General features: G+C 32.9%; 2 protein-coding genes across 3 annotated transcripts; one reads left to right on the top strand and one right to left on the bottom strand.

Moving 5' to 3' along the window:
• The first annotated feature begins 785 nt into the window (after positions 1 to 785).
• LOC128874879 (low-density lipoprotein receptor-related protein 6) lies at positions 786 to 9264 on the top strand. Its single transcript, XM_054120005.1, has 10 exons — positions 786 to 1099; positions 1517 to 2542; positions 2734 to 3664; positions 4055 to 4339; positions 4725 to 5005; positions 5120 to 5371; positions 5611 to 6466; positions 6545 to 6780; positions 6856 to 7368; positions 7617 to 9264. Exons 1-10 carry the CDS (start codon positions 1033 to 1035, stop codon positions 7988 to 7990), a joined length of 4821 nt encoding a protein of 1606 aa, XP_053975980.1. The 5' UTR covers positions 786 to 1032; the 3' UTR covers positions 7991 to 9264.
• Positions 9265 to 9652: 388 nt separating this feature from the next.
• On the bottom strand, positions 9653 to 18520 carry LOC128874880 (protein decapentaplegic-like). 2 transcript variants are annotated; one of them, XM_054120006.1, is made up of 4 exons: positions 17878 to 18520; positions 13083 to 13441; positions 12441 to 12885; positions 9653 to 11831 (listed from the first exon to the last, which is right to left on the bottom strand). In XM_054120006.1, exons 2-4 carry the CDS (start codon positions 13408 to 13410, stop codon positions 11432 to 11434), a joined length of 1173 nt encoding a protein of 390 aa, XP_053975981.1. In that variant the 5' UTR covers positions 13411 to 13441; positions 17878 to 18520; the 3' UTR covers positions 9653 to 11431. The 2 variants fall into 2 exon arrangements, with proteins under 2 accessions (XP_053975981.1, XP_053975983.1); XM_054120008.1 differs by lacking the exon at positions 17878 to 18520 and adding an exon at positions 16301 to 16456.
• Positions 18521 to 18791: the final 271 nt, after the last annotated feature.

Raw genomic sequence — 18791 nt, forward strand, 5'->3', positions numbered from 1 at the left:
CTGGCTCCTATGCTAGTTTTGGAACACCCTGTATAGAACATAACATGAAGTCTAATTGACGAAAGTATAAAGTTTACTTATTTAATTCATAATGTTTCTTATCAAATTAATTCTAAACAAAACAATGCCTAATTTTGACGTTCTTTGATATTCGAACAATAGAAAAAACATTATTTTATGGGACCTGTAATATAAACTAATCTTACTGTTCAGTATGTTTGTAAACATAATAGGCCCGTATTTTGTCTTGACTAAGTTCGCCTTATTGTAATGAGCATTGCTTGAGTCGCTATGTATTCACAGTCAGCGAATAAGCTCGACTTAGTTAAGAAACCGATGCTTAAGGTTTGCTTAGTTGAGCAAATGCTATGTTGACTCAAAAATGTAACCTAAATTAAGCGAAATAAGAACACGTTTTCAACGAATAAGGCGAACTTATTCGACTATGAATTCATAAGAACTTAAGACTTTCTTAAGGCCGACTGTGAACCTAGAATAGACAGCAATTGCTTTCAAAAGGAAATGCTTATTATTCGACGACTGTGAATCTGACGATATGCTTAAGTTGCGACTGTGAATACCGCCCATAGTATTCAAAATATGTCCTCCGCGACTAATTTCGTATCGATATTGGTAAATGATCACAGCTACGTTCACGAGGATACCCTTCGAATGACGCATGCGCACTCAGAATCGAGACTTAAATACCAGAGTTTCACCTCTGTCAAAATGTATTTTATGGCGTACCTTTTTGGTGGGAGTGCCCAGACCGGCTGGTAGTAATGATCTGTTATGAGAACCGCTGGCTTCTAACGAAGCGTCTGCTTAGTTAACAGTTTATTTAAACGATGGGGTATAATTTTTGTTTTATGTTACGTTGAGAGAAACGTAAATCTCATTCAATAAATGCAACTGTTATGAAGTGCACGAGGAGTGAATCGATCGTTCGTCATGACTGAAGACTGACGAACGACGCTTTTGGAGCTCCTCGTAATGTTCACAATTTAAAGATTCCCCATCAAAAGTGTTAGGATGACTATCATCAGTTTAATAATTATCTTGACTGCGTGCTTTTTCAGACTTGTACTATTTTCTAACGGTAGGTTATATTCGCTGTTTTGTTTTGAAAGCACCTTCGAAATGCAGGTTATATTACTATTGTTTGGTATTCAACTGTTACGAGCAGTATTATTATTACTGTACTATAATTTTGGAGTAGAATCTTATTAATTAGACTAATGGGATTTGATGATTTCGTTTTCTTTATAACGATTCCAAGCCTATTCTGTATTATTATTTTATATTTTCTAATCAGATTATATCTAATCTGTTTAATGATTATATTTTTTAGATAATTAAGTAAGAGTTACTTTAGTTTCTTATTGTATAATAATTTCATTAGCTCAAAGTTTTTGTATGTTACAATCTAAAGTATATAAATACAATCTTAAAAGTATATAAATGAATTCTTGATGAACAATTGTAATTATTGGAGTAACACGGATGTTTCTTCTAGGTTCACCGACGCTTCTCTTTGTTACACAAAAAGATATTAGAATTGCTAATGCCTCCCGTACCAACAAAGTAACAACTATTATAAAAGATCTGTCAGAAGGTGCAGCTTTAGACTTTTATTTTGAACAAGAATTAGTGTGTTGGTCTGATAGTGGCCTAGAAATAATTCAATGTATCCATACGAATGGCACGCACACTGGTGAAAAAACAGTCATAGTAAATTCCAGTTTGATTTCCCCTGATGGTTTAGCTTGTGACTGGTACACAGGAAAATTATATTGGACAGATGGAGAAAAAAATAGAATAGAAGTGACAAGCATTGATGGACGTCACAGAAAAGTTCTTTTTTGGACGGATATTTATCAGCCAAGAGCTATTGCTCTTGTACCAATGAAGAGTATTCTGTTTTGGACTGATTGGGGCGATGTACCCAAAATAGAAAGGGCTGCAATGAATGGAGATCCAACATCGAGACAAGTGATCATCTCGGATGATATATTTTGGCCAAATGGTTTGACGGTAGATTACGGCAATGAGTTGGTTTATTGGGTAGATGGAAGACTCAAATTTATCGCAGTAATGGATTATTATGGAAAGAATAGACGAAAAGTAGTGGAACAAGGATTAGATTATCCCTTTGCAGTAACATTTTTTGATAATAGATTATATTGGACTGATTGGAAAACATGGTGCATACATTCGTACGATGTACGTCAGCATCAAGCACATCCTAGAGAATTACTGCATGGAGAATATATTCCTGGTGATATAGAAGTGTGGGATGTTAGAAGACAACCACGTGGAAGTCATCCTTGTGAAAAAAATAATGGAAATTGTTCTCACTTGTGTCTTTTGAGTTTGACAGAACCTGGATATACATGTGCGTGTCCTACCGGTGTTAAGTTAGTGGATAATTTAACTTGTGCTGAAGGTCCAGAAGAATTGTTGTTAATTGTTCAAAGAAATGAAATTTGTCGAATATCTTTGGATTCTCCTGATTATACAAACTTTGTACTGCCACTAATAGGTATAATTATTTTTGTTCGTACATTTCTATATTCTAATAATAATTTGTATTTTCATAATCTATTTTATAATAAATTTAATTCACTAGCAAATAAGTTTAATAAGCATAGAATTGAGTTAGAATATCGTTAAGTAAATTTCTTTTAAAGTTATAATGAAAACTAAATTTAATATTTTTGTTAATAAAATTAGGAATTAAACATGCGATAGCAATTGACTTTGATCCTGTACAAGAAATGCTTTACTGGACTGACGAAGAAGCTTGCGCAATTCGAAGAGCTTTTCTCAATGGCTCTAATCAAGAAAACATTATAACAACCGAAGTGGAAAATCCTGATGGAATAGCTGTCGATTGGTTAGCTCAGAATCTCTACTGGACCGACACAGGAACAGATAGGATCGAGGTAGCGCGATTAAATGGTACGAGTAGGAAAGTGTTGATAAACGAAGACTTAATCGAGCCCAGAGCGATAGCGCTCGCTCCGGAACTTGGTTGGATGTTTTGGACCGATTGGAATGAAAAACGGCCGAAAATAGAACGGAGTAACCTTGATGGAACAGAACGCATTCTTTTAGTAACTAAGGATATTGTTTGGCCAAATGGAATTGCTTTAGATCTCGCGAGATGGAAAATTTATTGGTGCGATGCAAAAACGGATAAGATTGAAGTCTGTAACATGGATGGCACAGATAGAAGAGAAGTAATTACAGACAATCTTCCGCATCTTTTTGGCTTAAGCTTATTAGGAGATTATTTGTACTGGACTGACTGGCAGAGACGTAGCGTAGATAGAGCGCACAAGCTTACAGGTGGTGAGAGGGAAGTGATAGTCGATCAAGTTCCAAATGTTATGGGATTAAAAGCAGTCCATTTAGGAAAGGTTAATGGCACAAATCCTTGTGCAAAAAATAATGGGGGATGTAGTCATTTATGTTTAAATCGACCAGAGAACAAATACGTTTGTGCTTGCCAGATTGGATACGAATTAACCAAAGATAAAAAGACTTGTATTGTCCCAGATGCATTCATGCTATTTGCAAAAAAGGAGAATATTGGAAGAATTAGTATTGAAAATGCAAATAACGATAACATTATTCCATTGACTGGTGTTAAAGATGCAAGGTAAATTTTTGTAATTTTAAGTAAAAGAATTAGATGACTTATTTATTAAATATTTTCTTATTTAACATGTTTTATGAGTTACCAGTGACCTATAGTGAACTTTTCGTTTTACCATATTTCAGTATAATACATTACAAAATGTGTTATGATATATTAATTGTTTCAATAAGATTATTTGTTACATTTTGTAGCGCATATTGTATGTTAAGTTTTCTTGATTAAAGAAGTATGATTGTAGCCCTTGTTAGCGTATCGAAATTGCACGTCGTAGGATTAACGTTTAAAGTTCAGCAGCTGTAGATCATTGGTGTGAACGAAAAGAAACATGTTAATATTCAAATTTTCTTCTCATACAAATTTTGTATTGTAAATATTTTTCACTTGTATCAGCGCCTTGGACTTTAACATAGCAGACAATCGTATTTATTGGACAGATGTTAAGTTAAAAACAATTACAAGAGCTTTTATAAATGGCTCCGATATGGAAAGAGTCGTTGATCTTGGTTTAGAAACACCCGAGGGTTTAGCAATAGACTGGATTGCTCATAATTTGTACTGGAGTGATACAGGAACTCGGAGAATAGAGATGGTTCGATTAGAAGGCTGCAGTAGAAAAGTTCTTGTTTGGAATAACATTATTGAACCTAGATGCTTGGCCCTTGATCCTAGTAGAGGGTATGATATACTTATATTCAAATTAAATTTATAAGTCTGGAAAAGCAATTCTGTTCTTAATGTTAACAATTAATGATTGTTCATGGTAGAAATTACTTAATGTACCATATTTTCCGTATTTCTTTGACCATTAATTCTTTGATTTTAACGCTGAACGATAGTGTCACGCGCGTAACTAATTTATAAATATTCAGTACTTAATTATAGAGGGTATTTAGAAGTGTATACTTTTTGAAATAATTACTAAACAGTAGAATATATAAGAAGAACATAATAAAAATTCTTCATAGTATTTTAGTAATTATTTCAAACGAAATGAAATTATATATTGAGCATTCGTAAAAGAAGTAGTTCTTATAATATTAAAAATTTAATCCCTTTTTAGCCATATGTATTGGATAGAGTGGGGGAATTCTGGCAGCATAGAAAGATCATTCTTGGATGGTACGAATCGCGAGGTAATACTTTCTAATATTGGAAGAGCAAGTGGTTTAACAATTGATCACTCTGCACGGAAATTGTACTGGGCGGATTTATATACTCCAGCTATTGATAGCTTTGATCTATATTCAAAGAAAAGAGATGCAATCGTAACGCAAAATATTGGATACCCGTTTAGCATTACTCAATATCAAGACTACATTTACTGGACGGATTGGAATACGGGTGAGAAATATATAAAAGCGTTAATTAATAACTTGATTACACTCTTATTTAAATAAACTTAAATTTTATTTTTGAATGTATAATAGCGATGACTGAAATTCTTTTATTAATTAGGTGACATAGAGAAAGCTAATAAAACTACTGGAGCAAACAGAGTGAAAATACATAATAAATTAGAATCTGTGACAGATTTGTTAGTGTTCCATGCTTCTAAACAAGCAGGATGGAATCCCTGTGCATTAAAAAATGGAAATTGCAGTCATCTTTGCATCGCTTTACCTGGAGAAAATGAAAGTGTATCTACTACTTTCAAATGTGAATGTCCTACTCATTACAATCTGCGAGAAGATAACAAGTCATGCATTGGTTGGTATATATTAAGCTGATATAGTTAATGTATTAGAATATTATAACAGAATACGTTATCAAAAACTTTTAAGGTAATATTTGTCTGAAAACATGTTTTACCTACAAAGTAAACCATTTAAATAGGAATACTGTTTACGTGTCCTCTCTTATAAAATGTTAGAAAACGCTCAAGTTTTTAATTACACATCGAATTATTAATTTTATTTAAACATAGTAATGTATTGTTTTATTTACAGCACCAAAAATCTTTATGATGTACAGTTTACGCAATGCAATTTTTCGCTTCCTTCCCGACACCAGTGATTGTTCAGATGTAGTTCTTCGAATTCAAGGTCTCAAAAATGTACGGTCTATAGAATTTGATCCTATAACTCAACATATTTATTGGATAGATGGTCGAACTTTGTCTATACGGAAAACTCTGGAAAATAAAACGCATTCTAGCATAATGGTTTCTGGAAGTTCTGGACATCCCGTGGATTTGGCTTTAGACCCCTTAGGAAGATTGCTATTCTGGTCTTGTGCTATAAATGATGCAATTAATGTTACAAAACTTGACAATGGCTCTGCTTTGGGTATCGTAGTCAAAGGTGATGGAGAGAAACCGAGAAATATTGCGATACATTCTGAGAAGAGACTTCTTTTCTGGACAGACATTGGAAGAAAAATGAGAGTGATGCGTAGTAAAATGGACGGAGAAGAAAGAGTTGTGATCGCAACTGATCTCGAACAATTAACCAGCATCACAGTTGATGCAGTTACAAATATCGTATACTGGGCACATGGAAATCGGATCGAGTATGCGGACTTTGATGGAAATAATAGAAAAATTCTAGTTTCTCCTGTCAAACAAGGGTCGACCATTTATTTGTCTGTCTTTCTCGATTTTGTTTATTGGTTCGATAAGGAAACGTCGAGTTTAGAGCGTATTAACAAGTCTGGAAATGGAAGAAAAGTGATTATGAATAAAATGCTTACGGATATAATAACAGTAAATACTCCGCAAAATGATCTAATGAAAACGCACATTTGCAGTCCCTTTCGGGATTATGGAGGATGTTCTCATTTTTGTATCGGAACCACTTCGTCTAAGTAAGAACATTCCATTCGTATGCGCATTTTTTTATCTACATTAAATTTTAAACAAATATAAAAAATACTATTTTCCAGATGTTCTTGTCCAAAATCTTTGGTTCTATCTGAAGATGAAAAAACTTGTAGAGCTGCGCCAGTCTGTGGAATGGATCATTTTACTTGCGCTGCACCTAGTTCTGCAGTGGCAAAAGATTGTATACCAGCAACATGGAAATGCGACGGTCAAACAGACTGTTCTGATGGAAGCGATGAGTTAGGCTGTCCAGCTTGTAGTAGTGATCAATTCAAATGTCAAAGTGGTCATTGTATCGGTAAGGATATCGAAGTGGCGAAGTTCATTGTAAATTAAAAGTAAGAAAATAATTACATTTCTTAAAATTTGTTAGATATGTCCTGGGTATGCGATGGCACAGCCCAATGCCACGACGGTTTAGACGAAGCTCATTGTTGTCGTCCAGGTCAATTCCAATGTATCGGAAACGGAGTTTGCATTTCTGGCTCAGCTGTATGCGATGGCTGGGAAGATTGCGCCGACGGCAGTGACGAAACTACATCTGCATGTACACCTGCAAATAATCCACGTCAAGAAAATAGTTCAGTGGAATCAGGAAAAATCACATACGTCATTGTTTTGCCTATTGGATTAATTGCAACAATTGCTGCGGTCGCTTTTGGATTCTATTATTGTAGAAGAAAATTTATAAACAACGAGGAATTACCTGATATTTTACACGACTCTGCTGGAGATCCTTTGTCGCCAAAACCAGTAAGATTATCAAAGCCGATATTTGCGCAAAAAAATTGTAGAAAAGAATTGAAAATAGGAATGGAAACTGTGAGGATGTCAATGCTAAATGGGAGTAGTATCGAATCCAGTTACGATCGAAGCCATATTACTGGTGAGTTTCTTAAAATAAATTGTCGTTTTATAATTATTAAATTGAAGTTAGATATGATTTGATTTATTGCTAACGAATTATTGATTAATTTGTAAATTAGTATACAAATGCAAAAATTAACCCTATTGATACCAACTCCAATTCGTAGATACGTAATTTTGTAAAGTCGTAGAACATTTTACGTAAATAAAAATTAAGCATGTGAGAAAAATATACATTTAGTACAATAATGTAAATTATAATTCGAGGTGCATCGAGTTCAACTCGGGGTAGCTCTGCAGGAGGTTATCCCCAAGAAACGTTAAATCCTCCTCCAAGTCCAGCGACAACAGCAAATTCTACGAGGTGCTCAAGTAGTAATGCATCTAGATATAAACCATATAGACATTATAGGAGCATTAATCAGCCTCCACCTCCAACTCCTTGCAGTACAGATGTTTGCGACGAGTCGGACAGCAATTACCCAGCAAAGTATAGATATGAAAGTGAGCCTTTTCCCCCACCCCCTACTCCAAGATCAGTTTATCAGAGCGATGCAGGAATTAGTTGTCCTCCATCTCCTAGTTCGAGATCTTCTACATATTTTAGTCCTCTTCCTCCACCTCCGTCTCCTGTTCCTTGAATTTGTTGCAATGTTTTAATATAATCTGTTTTCCATAAAATCATATTTTTGCGAGATTTTTAGGAACTAGCAAAAATGAGAGATCTCTCAGACTGTTCATATTTCATTTAGGAAAAGAACGTCAATTCATTTTCTTTCCCAACGTTCAGAATTGCACGGTAATTTTTTATATCACTTGTAATTGTTCATACTGCTAAAAAAAAGAAACGTAACACAAATTTTATTAAAGTGCATATCAGATAACATTTTTTTCATGATAATTTTCAAAGTAATAATGTAGAAATCGAAGCAACAAAAATGAAAAAACGAAACTTTATTTTGAGAGTGCCTTTTTTACTATAATTAAATCTGCTTTTAATGTTCTTTATATACGACTAAGTTTGTTATGATTATTCCAATTACTGAAATTAATACCATTGTGCCTATCAAGTTTATATCGTAATTGTAAGTGATTTTATCGTGACACGCTGTAAATATTGTAAGAATGTATAAAAATTGTATATGATTTTTAGTCATTTCGATGAAAATTGTTTAAAAAGAGGATTCCTTTCTGTATAAGTATTATGTTTTTAGTTTTTCAACTATTATACTCTTGCTCTAATTGTACACATATAATATGCTATACGAGAAATTAATTTTATAAGTTTCATACTTACAACCAAAACATCGAAATTTGTACTCCAAGTAAAAATAGTAAACATAATACTCTCTTCAAATAGATAGAAGAATTGGAAATAATTTCTAATACGAATGAAATTGAATTAATAGTAACGAAAATATAATAATGATTAAAATAAATAGTTTAAGAACATTTAAAATATCTATTCCTAGAAAGTATAATATTTTTTAAAGTTTTCCAATAAAAGTAAAAAAAAAATACATTTACTTACATTCTTATTTAAGCTTTAAAGAGAATGTAAACAATTAATGAATTGCTATTTTTTAAATATTGTATAAATGCGAAACAAGTTAGTTTCTGAAATTCGTAATCGAATTGTGCCATAAAGTATTCAACGTTTTAAGAAATTAAATACAAAATTCAGCATTATTATATGTACAAAATCTACAAAGCATTATGTTTGTGGAAATGATTTTTACCTCGCACTGCCATTACACAAACCTCGAAGAAGTACGTCTATTAATTATTATTCTCGTTTAGCATTAAAGACTGAAATAGTTATTCTATATTTTTTTTATATTTGCAATGCGATGCGCATTGCTCTATGTATGTAGCATAATTGTATAAAGAAATAAAACTTTTGTTACATATTTTATATACCATCTGTTAGTTACTTTATTTATTCGACGGTTTTACAAACAAAAAGCGTGTAACATTTAGTATTATTGAACAGTAAGTATATATATTTTTTAGAACGTTATCTATCGAACGATAAGGGTGGCCTGTGGGCCTCAACAGACTACTGACACTTTCTAATGAATATGCCAGAGAATTATAAAGAAAAATATGTAAACAAATCCAAATGCAAAGTAACATAATGTAAGAATTACATGAATTTGAAGAACGAATAAATGTAAGACTGGTACACTAGGCGTCAAGTTATACGACTATGTACCCTTATAAATCAAACTTGCTCAATTTTCATTTGTTTTCTACCTGTTTGTGACTGTCATTTATCATTCATTATAGTACAACAAGATGAGTGTAATTGAACATATTTATTTATTAAAATTCGTTTACTATTTACATACGCAATATTTGTATACAATCGATGGATGTAAAAATACCAATAAAAATATGAAATAAAATACTATATATACTATATACTATGCACTATACATGCGCACTATTTACATTGGTCCTTTGTTATTTCTATCTATTTTACAGATTTTACAGGCCGACGCGCGTTACAAATACGTACGATTCTTAACATTTCTTGTTTTCTGTCTTCTTTTTTTGTACAAATATACATACGCTTAGATTTGTTCGTTAATAGAATAAATAATCGTTCCTTAAACAGGTACGGTTCATTCTTGGCGACAGGGGTTATTCGTTTGTTTTTAAGACATTAATACTTTAAAAATTCAATCTTTTATCGAATTTCTCAGTGATATTGATAAATACAGCAAGTCCTTCAATTGCTTGGCAATTATATACTTTCAATATACAATTTTAATTCCAAACGGTAAATGAAATTAAATAGGATACTTCTGTATATTAAAAAAGAATTGAGAGAAATACTTCAAATAATACTTCATTTAATATATAAATGTATAGAAAATATTTATAAAGACATTAGCAAGGACGAGGGAATCACTATGTTAAATGTGATCAATTTATCAAACAAAAAGAGAAAATGAATATTAATGTTAAATCTGGCAATGAAAATTAAATAAGAAGATTAAAACTTGAAATGTGTTATATTCTAATAAAAAGTAAAGTTTGAATAACAATTAAGTGGAGGTTACTGTATTTAATCATGTATAAGTACAGAGAGTAAGAGATCAACATAGGCTGTTTCTAAATTATGAAATAAAAATAATTTAGTAAGTTTCCTTATTCACAATCAGCTATCTTATTACGTGATTAAAACTTCATATTTCTTTTTTAATTTTGAATCAAGGTTTTAGATTCATTGATTTACACCTTTAAAGTATGGAATGATTTTGAATGTATATCACAGTGCTTAATCTTATTCTCAAATTGTAATTTACAATATGTAATTACAAATAGTTTAACAATTCAGAAACAATTAGACAATTGACCTATGTTTACTTACAACTTGTTTTATTGCATTTTATAACTTCCGCATGTTTGCAAATATTGGACCGACAATTATAAGTAAGAACTCTGTACATAATTTTTATGTTGTATAAATTTTTGGTTCCCACGAGGAAAACTTCAGTTTAAAAAAATGTTATACGTATATGATAAAAACATAATATTATGTCTTATTGAAACTATTTTATCCTAATGTAAATTAGTTGACATGAAATAAAAAAACACATGTTTTTCATGTTATAGGAAATTAAATAATCTTTAAAAAAAATACCTTAAAATAATTGTTTCAATGTGTCCTCCAATAAAGATTGTTCATTATAATATTGCAACAATTTCCAATACACTTTATAATACTAAAATAAACTGAAATATCTGTTCACTATATGTTTAAAATACATTTGAAATGTTTGAATCATTTTAAAAATTGATTCCATTACTTCTCGTAAGTGTATTAAACTACTAATACAAGAGAAATTTGAAGATATTATAATTATTACAAAAACGAATTGAAAATTCAAACAGAAAACTAATTGTAAAAAAGTGATAAACATTTACATAAAATTATGAAACTAAACTATCCGTTCAATATATAAAAATTTCTCCATTGTCTTATTTTACTAATACCTTTTTAACCATTGTCATTTTAAGTCTACGTAGATTCTTCACTGTCAAAATATTTAACTAAACCGCGGAGCAAATGGTCAACGGCACCCACATCCAAGAACCGCCATGTCTTGATAATTTTTCAAAACCACTTTATTCTCTTCGTCGAGATACAGCATGGATATCGAACTGAGTGCTGTAGGTACGCAACAAGCTTTTGGCACCATGCTTGGTTTTGTCGAATAAACCAAATTTTGAACGATCGCGTGATTGGTAGAATTTAAGTGGTCTGCTATAGGGAAAGGACAATCACCGTGACAGTAAAAAGCATCGTAACCAGGAGGGGCAACGATCCAATCATTCCAACCAACATCTGCAAAGTCAACATAAAGCGGATGTCGCCTGCAGTTTTCACGGCCATCTTTTCGGCGACTCTTTCGAAGTGCTGCTCTTCTGGCACGACGATCTATTATCTGGCTTGCAGAGGACATTTTGTACCTAAATATGTATAATTTGAAGGAGAAAATAAGTAGGTCGAAAGATAAAACCATACAAATTCATATTAAGATTGATGCAAAGATACTTTGTTAAGTATAAAGTAACTCCATTTTACAGTATATATAAATATTTAAAGTGAGCAATAAATAATAATTTTTACAAAATTGAGTTTGAAATCTAAAAATCAATGTTTCCAAAATGCAGGGTGTCTTTGAATTAGATGGCTAAACTTTAGAAGCATAATCTGTCTATGATTAAACTGAAAAGGAATATTACAAATGTGGGTGTAGAAACACTTCCTTTTTAAGTTACAACTGCTTTAATACAAGTACTATTATTATTTACCTTTGATCCCCTGGTAAAGGAGATGACGATAGTACCTATAACTCTAACTTTGACAGCCAGTCTTATTAAACTCTGCTGTAAGCCAAAAGTGTTTCTAACTTGGAAAGAAAATGACTTTGCCCATATTTATATTATTCTTCTCTTTTTCTCTTTTGAGAAGAACATGCACCTAAAATGTGGCCATCTAAATCAGAAATACCTTACATAAAAAAACAACATTTATTTATTGTTTATCAAAAAGAGTAAAGTAAAGGCATTTTATACCTGCCATCATCTGTGTAAGTAAATAACATTGGTCGACTAATAACCCATGTATCATTCCTCTCGTTTATACTCCTTTTTAAGCGTACATGCTCCTGTTTAGTTCCACGCACATGCACCAGGAGTCCATGATTATTTTTAGGATCTTTTATCCACCTTTCTGCAGCAGGATGAACATCTAGACTAATTGTAGCATTCTTCCTAGTATTTATTGGTTTACTATCAATTAAACGTAGCAGTAGAGCACTGTGTCCTTTCGCACCAGGCCGCAAAATATCATATACAAGTATTCTACCCAACTGTTGGGTGGTGTCTCCTTTACTTAAAATAGGTACACGCGAAAGACTCAATTCTGCAGCTTGTAATTTCTCTCTTGAAGGTATGCTACTCAAGTCAAAAGAAAGACGAAAGCGATTTGGAGATTGAAATTTATGATCCAGGTCACTTTCTGTGTTGAAAAAAAAAGTTATTCTTATTATTGATGATTGTAACGTATTCAAATTAATACACCTATTATTACTATGTACACATATGTTACATAGGTATAATACAGCTTGACAAATTTAGTAAGATTCCTAAGGAAGTGATCTTATATATCAACCAATATTTTCCAATTTACTTTTTATAAATGTAAAGTATGCTTACCGACATGAACAAAAGAGCGAACTGTGTTAGCAGATCTGGTATGAATTCCTGGTTTAGCAATATCAGCCATACCAATGGTATTTTGTTTAACAAAAAGCTTTTTTAATGACTCTGGTACATAAGCTGGACCTTGTGGTTTTGGTCTTTTTGCAAAACCAAGAAGCGAGAGAAGGCTGGCTTCTATACCAGCGATCGCTTGTTCATGTTCGCTAATGGTAAAGTGTTTGACAGTGTCAGATTGCATGTGCAAATGGGCATTTGCTTCTGTAGTTGCCAGCAGCAAACCTGCTGCGACGATGACCAATGCCAGTGGCAGCAACATGCGCATTGTGATGTCGTTGCTCACGGATGTTGCCTCCCTGATAACGAAAAATAAACACATTAATTTGTAGTTGTGTTTTATACATTCTGTTTAAATCAAATCGTGATCAGAGTACGAACGAATATTTTCAATGACAATAAAAAATTATACAAACGTTCTCGATCTTGTATTAGGCATTTTCAACGGCATAATATTTTTAAATTACCTTTTTTTTTGTAAATTTTCACTATTATCACTATGAAAACTAGACATTTTTTCGTTTAAAATTTATTATATAATAATGTACACTAACCACAGGGTAATTCCATATATCTTTATCATCTTTAATATATATAATTTAAGATAATGAAAAAAAAGATGTATATATATACATGTCGAATTGAGTAACTTCCTTCTTTTCGAAGTCGGTTAAAAAGCAACCGGATGAATATGTTGATAATTGAAGAAAATATAAACAAACAAATTCAGAAGAACTATAGTATCCGAATATTAAAGTGAGTAACTGTAGTTACAAGAGGAATTCTATCTGTAACTGGCCTAGCTATTCGGTTTGGACATGATTCATCGTCTCCTTTCGGGGTGTCCCGAAAGGGACCTTCGAAAAATGTACCTGCTCAAGTTTAGTCATTTAGTGACGACCGCAAATAGTAGAGGCTAGGAGTCTCGTATACTACATTGTTCAGATTTTCTAGTGTTATATGTTCTAGCGTGCTCGAACTCGAATATTGCAATAATTGCACTATTCGAATAGTTTTGGCATTAGTTATCTATTACTATTTTGATTACAAGTAATCGGAGTTGGTATTCGCTTGAAATTGCTACTTGAAGTGTTTTAGGATTGCTGATTACGAATTCAAGTCATCGAACATATCAATGTCAAAATGGCAGACGGAATATTCAAAACCACTCGGGGGAGTTTTAACGTTCCTGATTTAACATAGGATACAAATTCCAGGCTTTTTCGTAAAAATAAAAACAAATGGTAGTTGGTCAATCTAACTGAACAAAAGTAAATTTCGTCAAATTAATTCGTGAAAAATATAAATTGTTACTTTTTAAAATTTTGCAATTTCTTTTAGCGACACCATGTGGTGTGCATGATCAGTGCAACCTGATCGTTTCTAATGACGCACGTTCCTTTTTTCGATGATTTTGGATGTGGCAAACTCCGAAAATGATTGTCTTTTTAGGGGGGACAAATATTTCGTAGTGATTAATTATAAAATATCCTGAAATAGGTGAGTGAGTGTATATGTATTTCGAGTATTTTAGACCATTTGAAAAGATTTGTTATTTATTTTTAGATAAGGGAAAACTTTAGATAGTTTGAGTTTATAATAATAATATAAATTAGCTTCAGAATCGTCCTCCGAATTTTAATTACAAATATACTTTACAATCATTTTCGATTTGTAGTATAAATAAATTCTGTTGTTCGCGTAGAATACAAGAATGTTTGTTAACAAGTGTCAGAAAGGTGATTCTGCACTCTTAAATAAAAGAAAAATCAAGTATGACAAAATTGGGTTGGGGCTTTTCTTTTTTTTGTTTGTGTGTCAGAAGTGAAGGAATATTACTGTTGGCACGTGGACGCCAGCTGATGCACGACAAGAACAGTGCCGTATCTCTATATCAGTCTTTTTTAGCGACACCATAATTTCGCATGAAACAAACAATTTAAAGAACAATTTATAACGATAAACGACGTTTTGAAAGCGTAATGAACAATTTATTGGTATTTTATCAAAGTAAATTTATTTTTGTAACTCTCAGAGTTGTAGTTGAATGCAAGTAGCGAAAGTTAAATTTAGTTGAGATCGATGGTTTTTACACTTTTTTGGGATACATTTGTCTGAAAACGATGAATATGCATTTAATAAATGTTGGTAATATTTTGAAAAACTCGGAAAGAATAATAATTGAAATACGTAATTAATTATAAAAGATTCTAAATGTATATATACATAGGAAAAAACCTACGTAATTGTTCGAAATTATAAAATCATTAATTAATTGGAAAAAATATATACTATTACCATGTCATATTATTTACTGTTGGTTAACCTTTAATATAATATACATATTTACAAACAAATATAGTATAATTTATTATGAAATTACATAGAATATTAAATTCAAATAATCGAGTATCATAAAAACAATACAGCAACGATATAAATACTTTCGAGAAAATGATTCGAGAAACAAAGATCTGTCTGCAGATTTAACTTGATATGGACGTAGACAGCGGATAAACTCATTCGTAAGAACAAATTGGGCGTAGGTGGTACTTTTCGTTTGAAGGTAACTGTAAAATCGCCTTTTATGTCGAAACAAAACTAATCCGAACATCTTCGTTGTAAAGTAGAATAATCGCATTGTTAACGTTCTACTGATTTCACCAGAGAATTAATTTAACGTTTATTTTCCTGTACTTATATTTTCAACATTTTGTAATTTGTAAACAAGTTTGGATAATGTTTCAACGGAAAATAATATTAGACATCCTATAACAATCTATTGCATCTTACTGCATCGATAAATTGTTCATCGAAAATGTCTCGTTTGTTTGATTAATTTTCCAGCCATTGAAAATTAGAAAATACGAACGAATGTAAACGGTAGTCAATGATGGATCTAGACTTATCGGGACTTGAAGTTAATTATTTTGAGGGACCCTTTCCTTTTCTAAAATGAAAACAAATTAACGGATTATTTACAGGAATACAAGATAATTTGTTTTTCAAGTCAAAAAGAAATTTTCTTCTACGGCTATTGAACACTGAAATTGAAAAATTAATAAATAAGGAGCTCTTTCAAACGTTTTGCGCGCAAGGGTCCCGAAGCTTTACTTTGTTAGCCTCAAGGTAGATCCGCCCCTGACGGTAGTACATACCTTGTTTAACTCTAATATCGCACAGATGAATCGAAGGAATGCAGCGTGAACAGAAGAGAGATAAAGGTGTCGAAGAGACTCCAGCAACACGGATTAGTGGCGTTTGAGAACATAACACACTAACGCAGTTCCTCCTACTTCGAAGTATGCTTCCTTTTGTTACTCGGTTGAAACGCTAGATGGCGTTACTTTAGCGATTAATATTCGTTGATGTTCGTACAGAGAATCGGAGCAGAGAGTTAGTGTCAAATAAAATGGAATTTAATGTAATCTATGATTATTAGCTGCGGATTTTATACATTTATTGGGTATGTAAATGTGGAAAACATGTGCTAATGTATACAGAGTACATATAGTGTATAACTTCAATATTCGGACACTTTGCAAGTTTTACTTTGGAATAAGGTTATGGAGCGAATTAGGCAAATAAGAAATCAGTACTAACATCAAAGAAAATGCTGAAACAACAATTAAAAGTAGAATTATGTTGAAAGATACTATTTTTCTTAAAGGATTTGCGATATGCCTCGATGTCTAAAAGCCCTCAGGGGCTGTAGCTATTTTTGATTGTTACTACAGTATGGGTTTAGAAATCCCAAGGTACCCAAGTTATAAAGAGAGGTATACAGTCGAACGTTGTTTATGTGAACAAAATCGTGCTCAGCTTGGAGTTCACAAACTCATAGTTAATATTCTATTGTATGGACCATGGTTAAGTATGAAAGTGCACTAGTTTGACCTCTATTATCTAAACTACTCAGTTATCGGAACTGGCTTGTTCCTATACCTGTTTGAATAAATGAGGTTCTACTGTATTAAAAAGTGCAAGTACAAATATAAAACTCACTCAACTTGAATTATCAACTTGGATGGTGTTTTAGTTTTGAATATGACAGTTTGCAGTAGCATAATAGATAACACAAGCATAATCAGTAGACATTATAATTATAAAACAGAAGTATTTGTGACCCATTACTATATTAGAAGGTATATAATTGATAAAATTAGTACAATCTACTTTCAATTAATTAATTTCATTCTTTAAAATCATTTTTTTCTTAGATCAATGGCAGTAAAAATCTGTGAATTGTGTTTCAAGTATTTTTGTATAATCACAGAATTTGTTTAATCTGAGAGAACATAATTTTAGAAAGACAATCGAGACTTAAGGTCAAGTATTTAAATGTTAACATTTTTAAACGACAACAAGTGGCTTATTTGAAATAGTATTTGATATGGTAATTTTAATTTAAAAAATTGTTTAAACTTAATTATCGATGGTTTGTTTTGAACTATCGATAGTTCTTCACCCACGTTGCGTCGTCGGTGGAACGCTATAGTTTTAAAAGCGCAACAAGAGGGAAGTGTACCGTGAAGGAGGAGCTACGATTAGCGTACTATATTCCCCTCAAACGGCACGAATCCGAGTCGCTGGTTGTACATAGATAAGCAGCACGTCATCGTCTAAAATAATCGAATCAACCACGATCAGGCATACCTGCTCGTTCGAACCAATGGAAAGACGCATATTCCCGTAGTAAAAGACCCACCAGTTAGGTACACGAATGTTAACTCACCTGTGCTAATCGTGAGTCCGCCGTTTGATGGGCCACGACATTTCAACGAGTCCATGTAACCTCACACGGAAAATATTTTCTGATACTGTCGCCACCGGGAATCTTCAGTATTGATGCATCGATGTTCGAACTCCGTTGCACTATCTGTTATTCACGCACTCGCGTACCCAAGAGGGGAAAGAGGAACCGAGATAGACAACAAACAAAAAGAAGAAAAAAAAACTGGAAAAATGTTCGTTGAAAGTTTGCGAAATAATTGACGAAGAAACGTGAATGTGATTTACGTAGCGAATGGTTCACCGAGCACTGTGTTGTCATGCAAATAGAGAAGTTTAGGTCGGTACGTATGGATGTTGGACTCGACTCGATACGCGCAAATCTTCGAGAAGTCGAGAGGAAGAGTAGAACCAAGTAGAACTGTAGGATATCAGGAGGGGGAGAAGAGAAAAAGAGAGGGAAAGATGGAGCGAGGAATCTGTAAAAAGGACACTATCTCCTAATAGTAGGCGACGCAAGTTTAGCGCTGCGTGCGAATGGTCCGTAAACTAAGTATTGTAACACCATTATACCTGAAACTGGCGCTCTTAGTCGCTCCAAAGAAAACTTGAATTACAGGGTGTCCCAAAAATGTTGTAACACCTTGAAAGGGAGGTGATTTGGGAGGTGGTTCGGGAGGTGATTTGAAACAACTTTTTCCTTAGCGAAAATGTTGTACGAGGCTTCGTTGAGGAAATATTAACGGAAAACACTGACCAATCAGAGCGCGCGTATACCGTTGGAGCGGCCGCGGTAGCAAAGGCTACGAGCTAAGCGGCCCCGACTTGTACGCGAACAAGTGACTCAACGTGCATCGAAGGACATTCACGCGGCCGCTTAGCTCGTAGCCTTTGCTACCGCGGCCGCTCCAACGGTAT

This window comes from Hylaeus volcanicus, chromosome 4, assembly GCF_026283585.1.
Source record: "Hylaeus volcanicus isolate JK05 chromosome 4, UHH_iyHylVolc1.0_haploid, whole genome shotgun sequence".
Taxonomy (NCBI): Eukaryota; Metazoa; Arthropoda; class Insecta; order Hymenoptera; family Colletidae; genus Hylaeus; species Hylaeus volcanicus.

Bases quoted from the DNA above. Each gene is read 5' to 3' on its own strand.
- LOC128874879 (XM_054120005.1), top strand. From the start codon at position 1,033: ATGACTATCATCAGTTTAATAATTATCTTGACTGCGTGCTTTTTCAGA. The intron at 2,543-2,733 runs GTATAATTATTT...TAATAAAATTAG, and splicing joins CTTTGTACTGCCACTAATAG to GAATTAAACATGCGATAGCA. The intron at 3,665-4,054 runs GTAAATTTTTGT...CACTTGTATCAG, and splicing joins ACTGGTGTTAAAGATGCAAG to CGCCTTGGACTTTAACATAG.
- LOC128874880 (XM_054120006.1), bottom strand. From the start codon at position 13,410: ATGCGCATGTTGCTGCCACTGGCATTGGTCATCGTCGCAGCAGGTTTG. The intron at 12,886-13,082 runs GTAAGCATACTT...TTTTCAACACAG, and splicing joins TCGCTCTTTTGTTCATGTCG to AAAGTGACCTGGATCATAAA. The intron at 11,832-12,440 runs GTATAAAATGCC...ATACATATTTAG, and splicing joins ACTTACACAGATGATGGCAG to GTACAAAATGTCCTCTGCAA.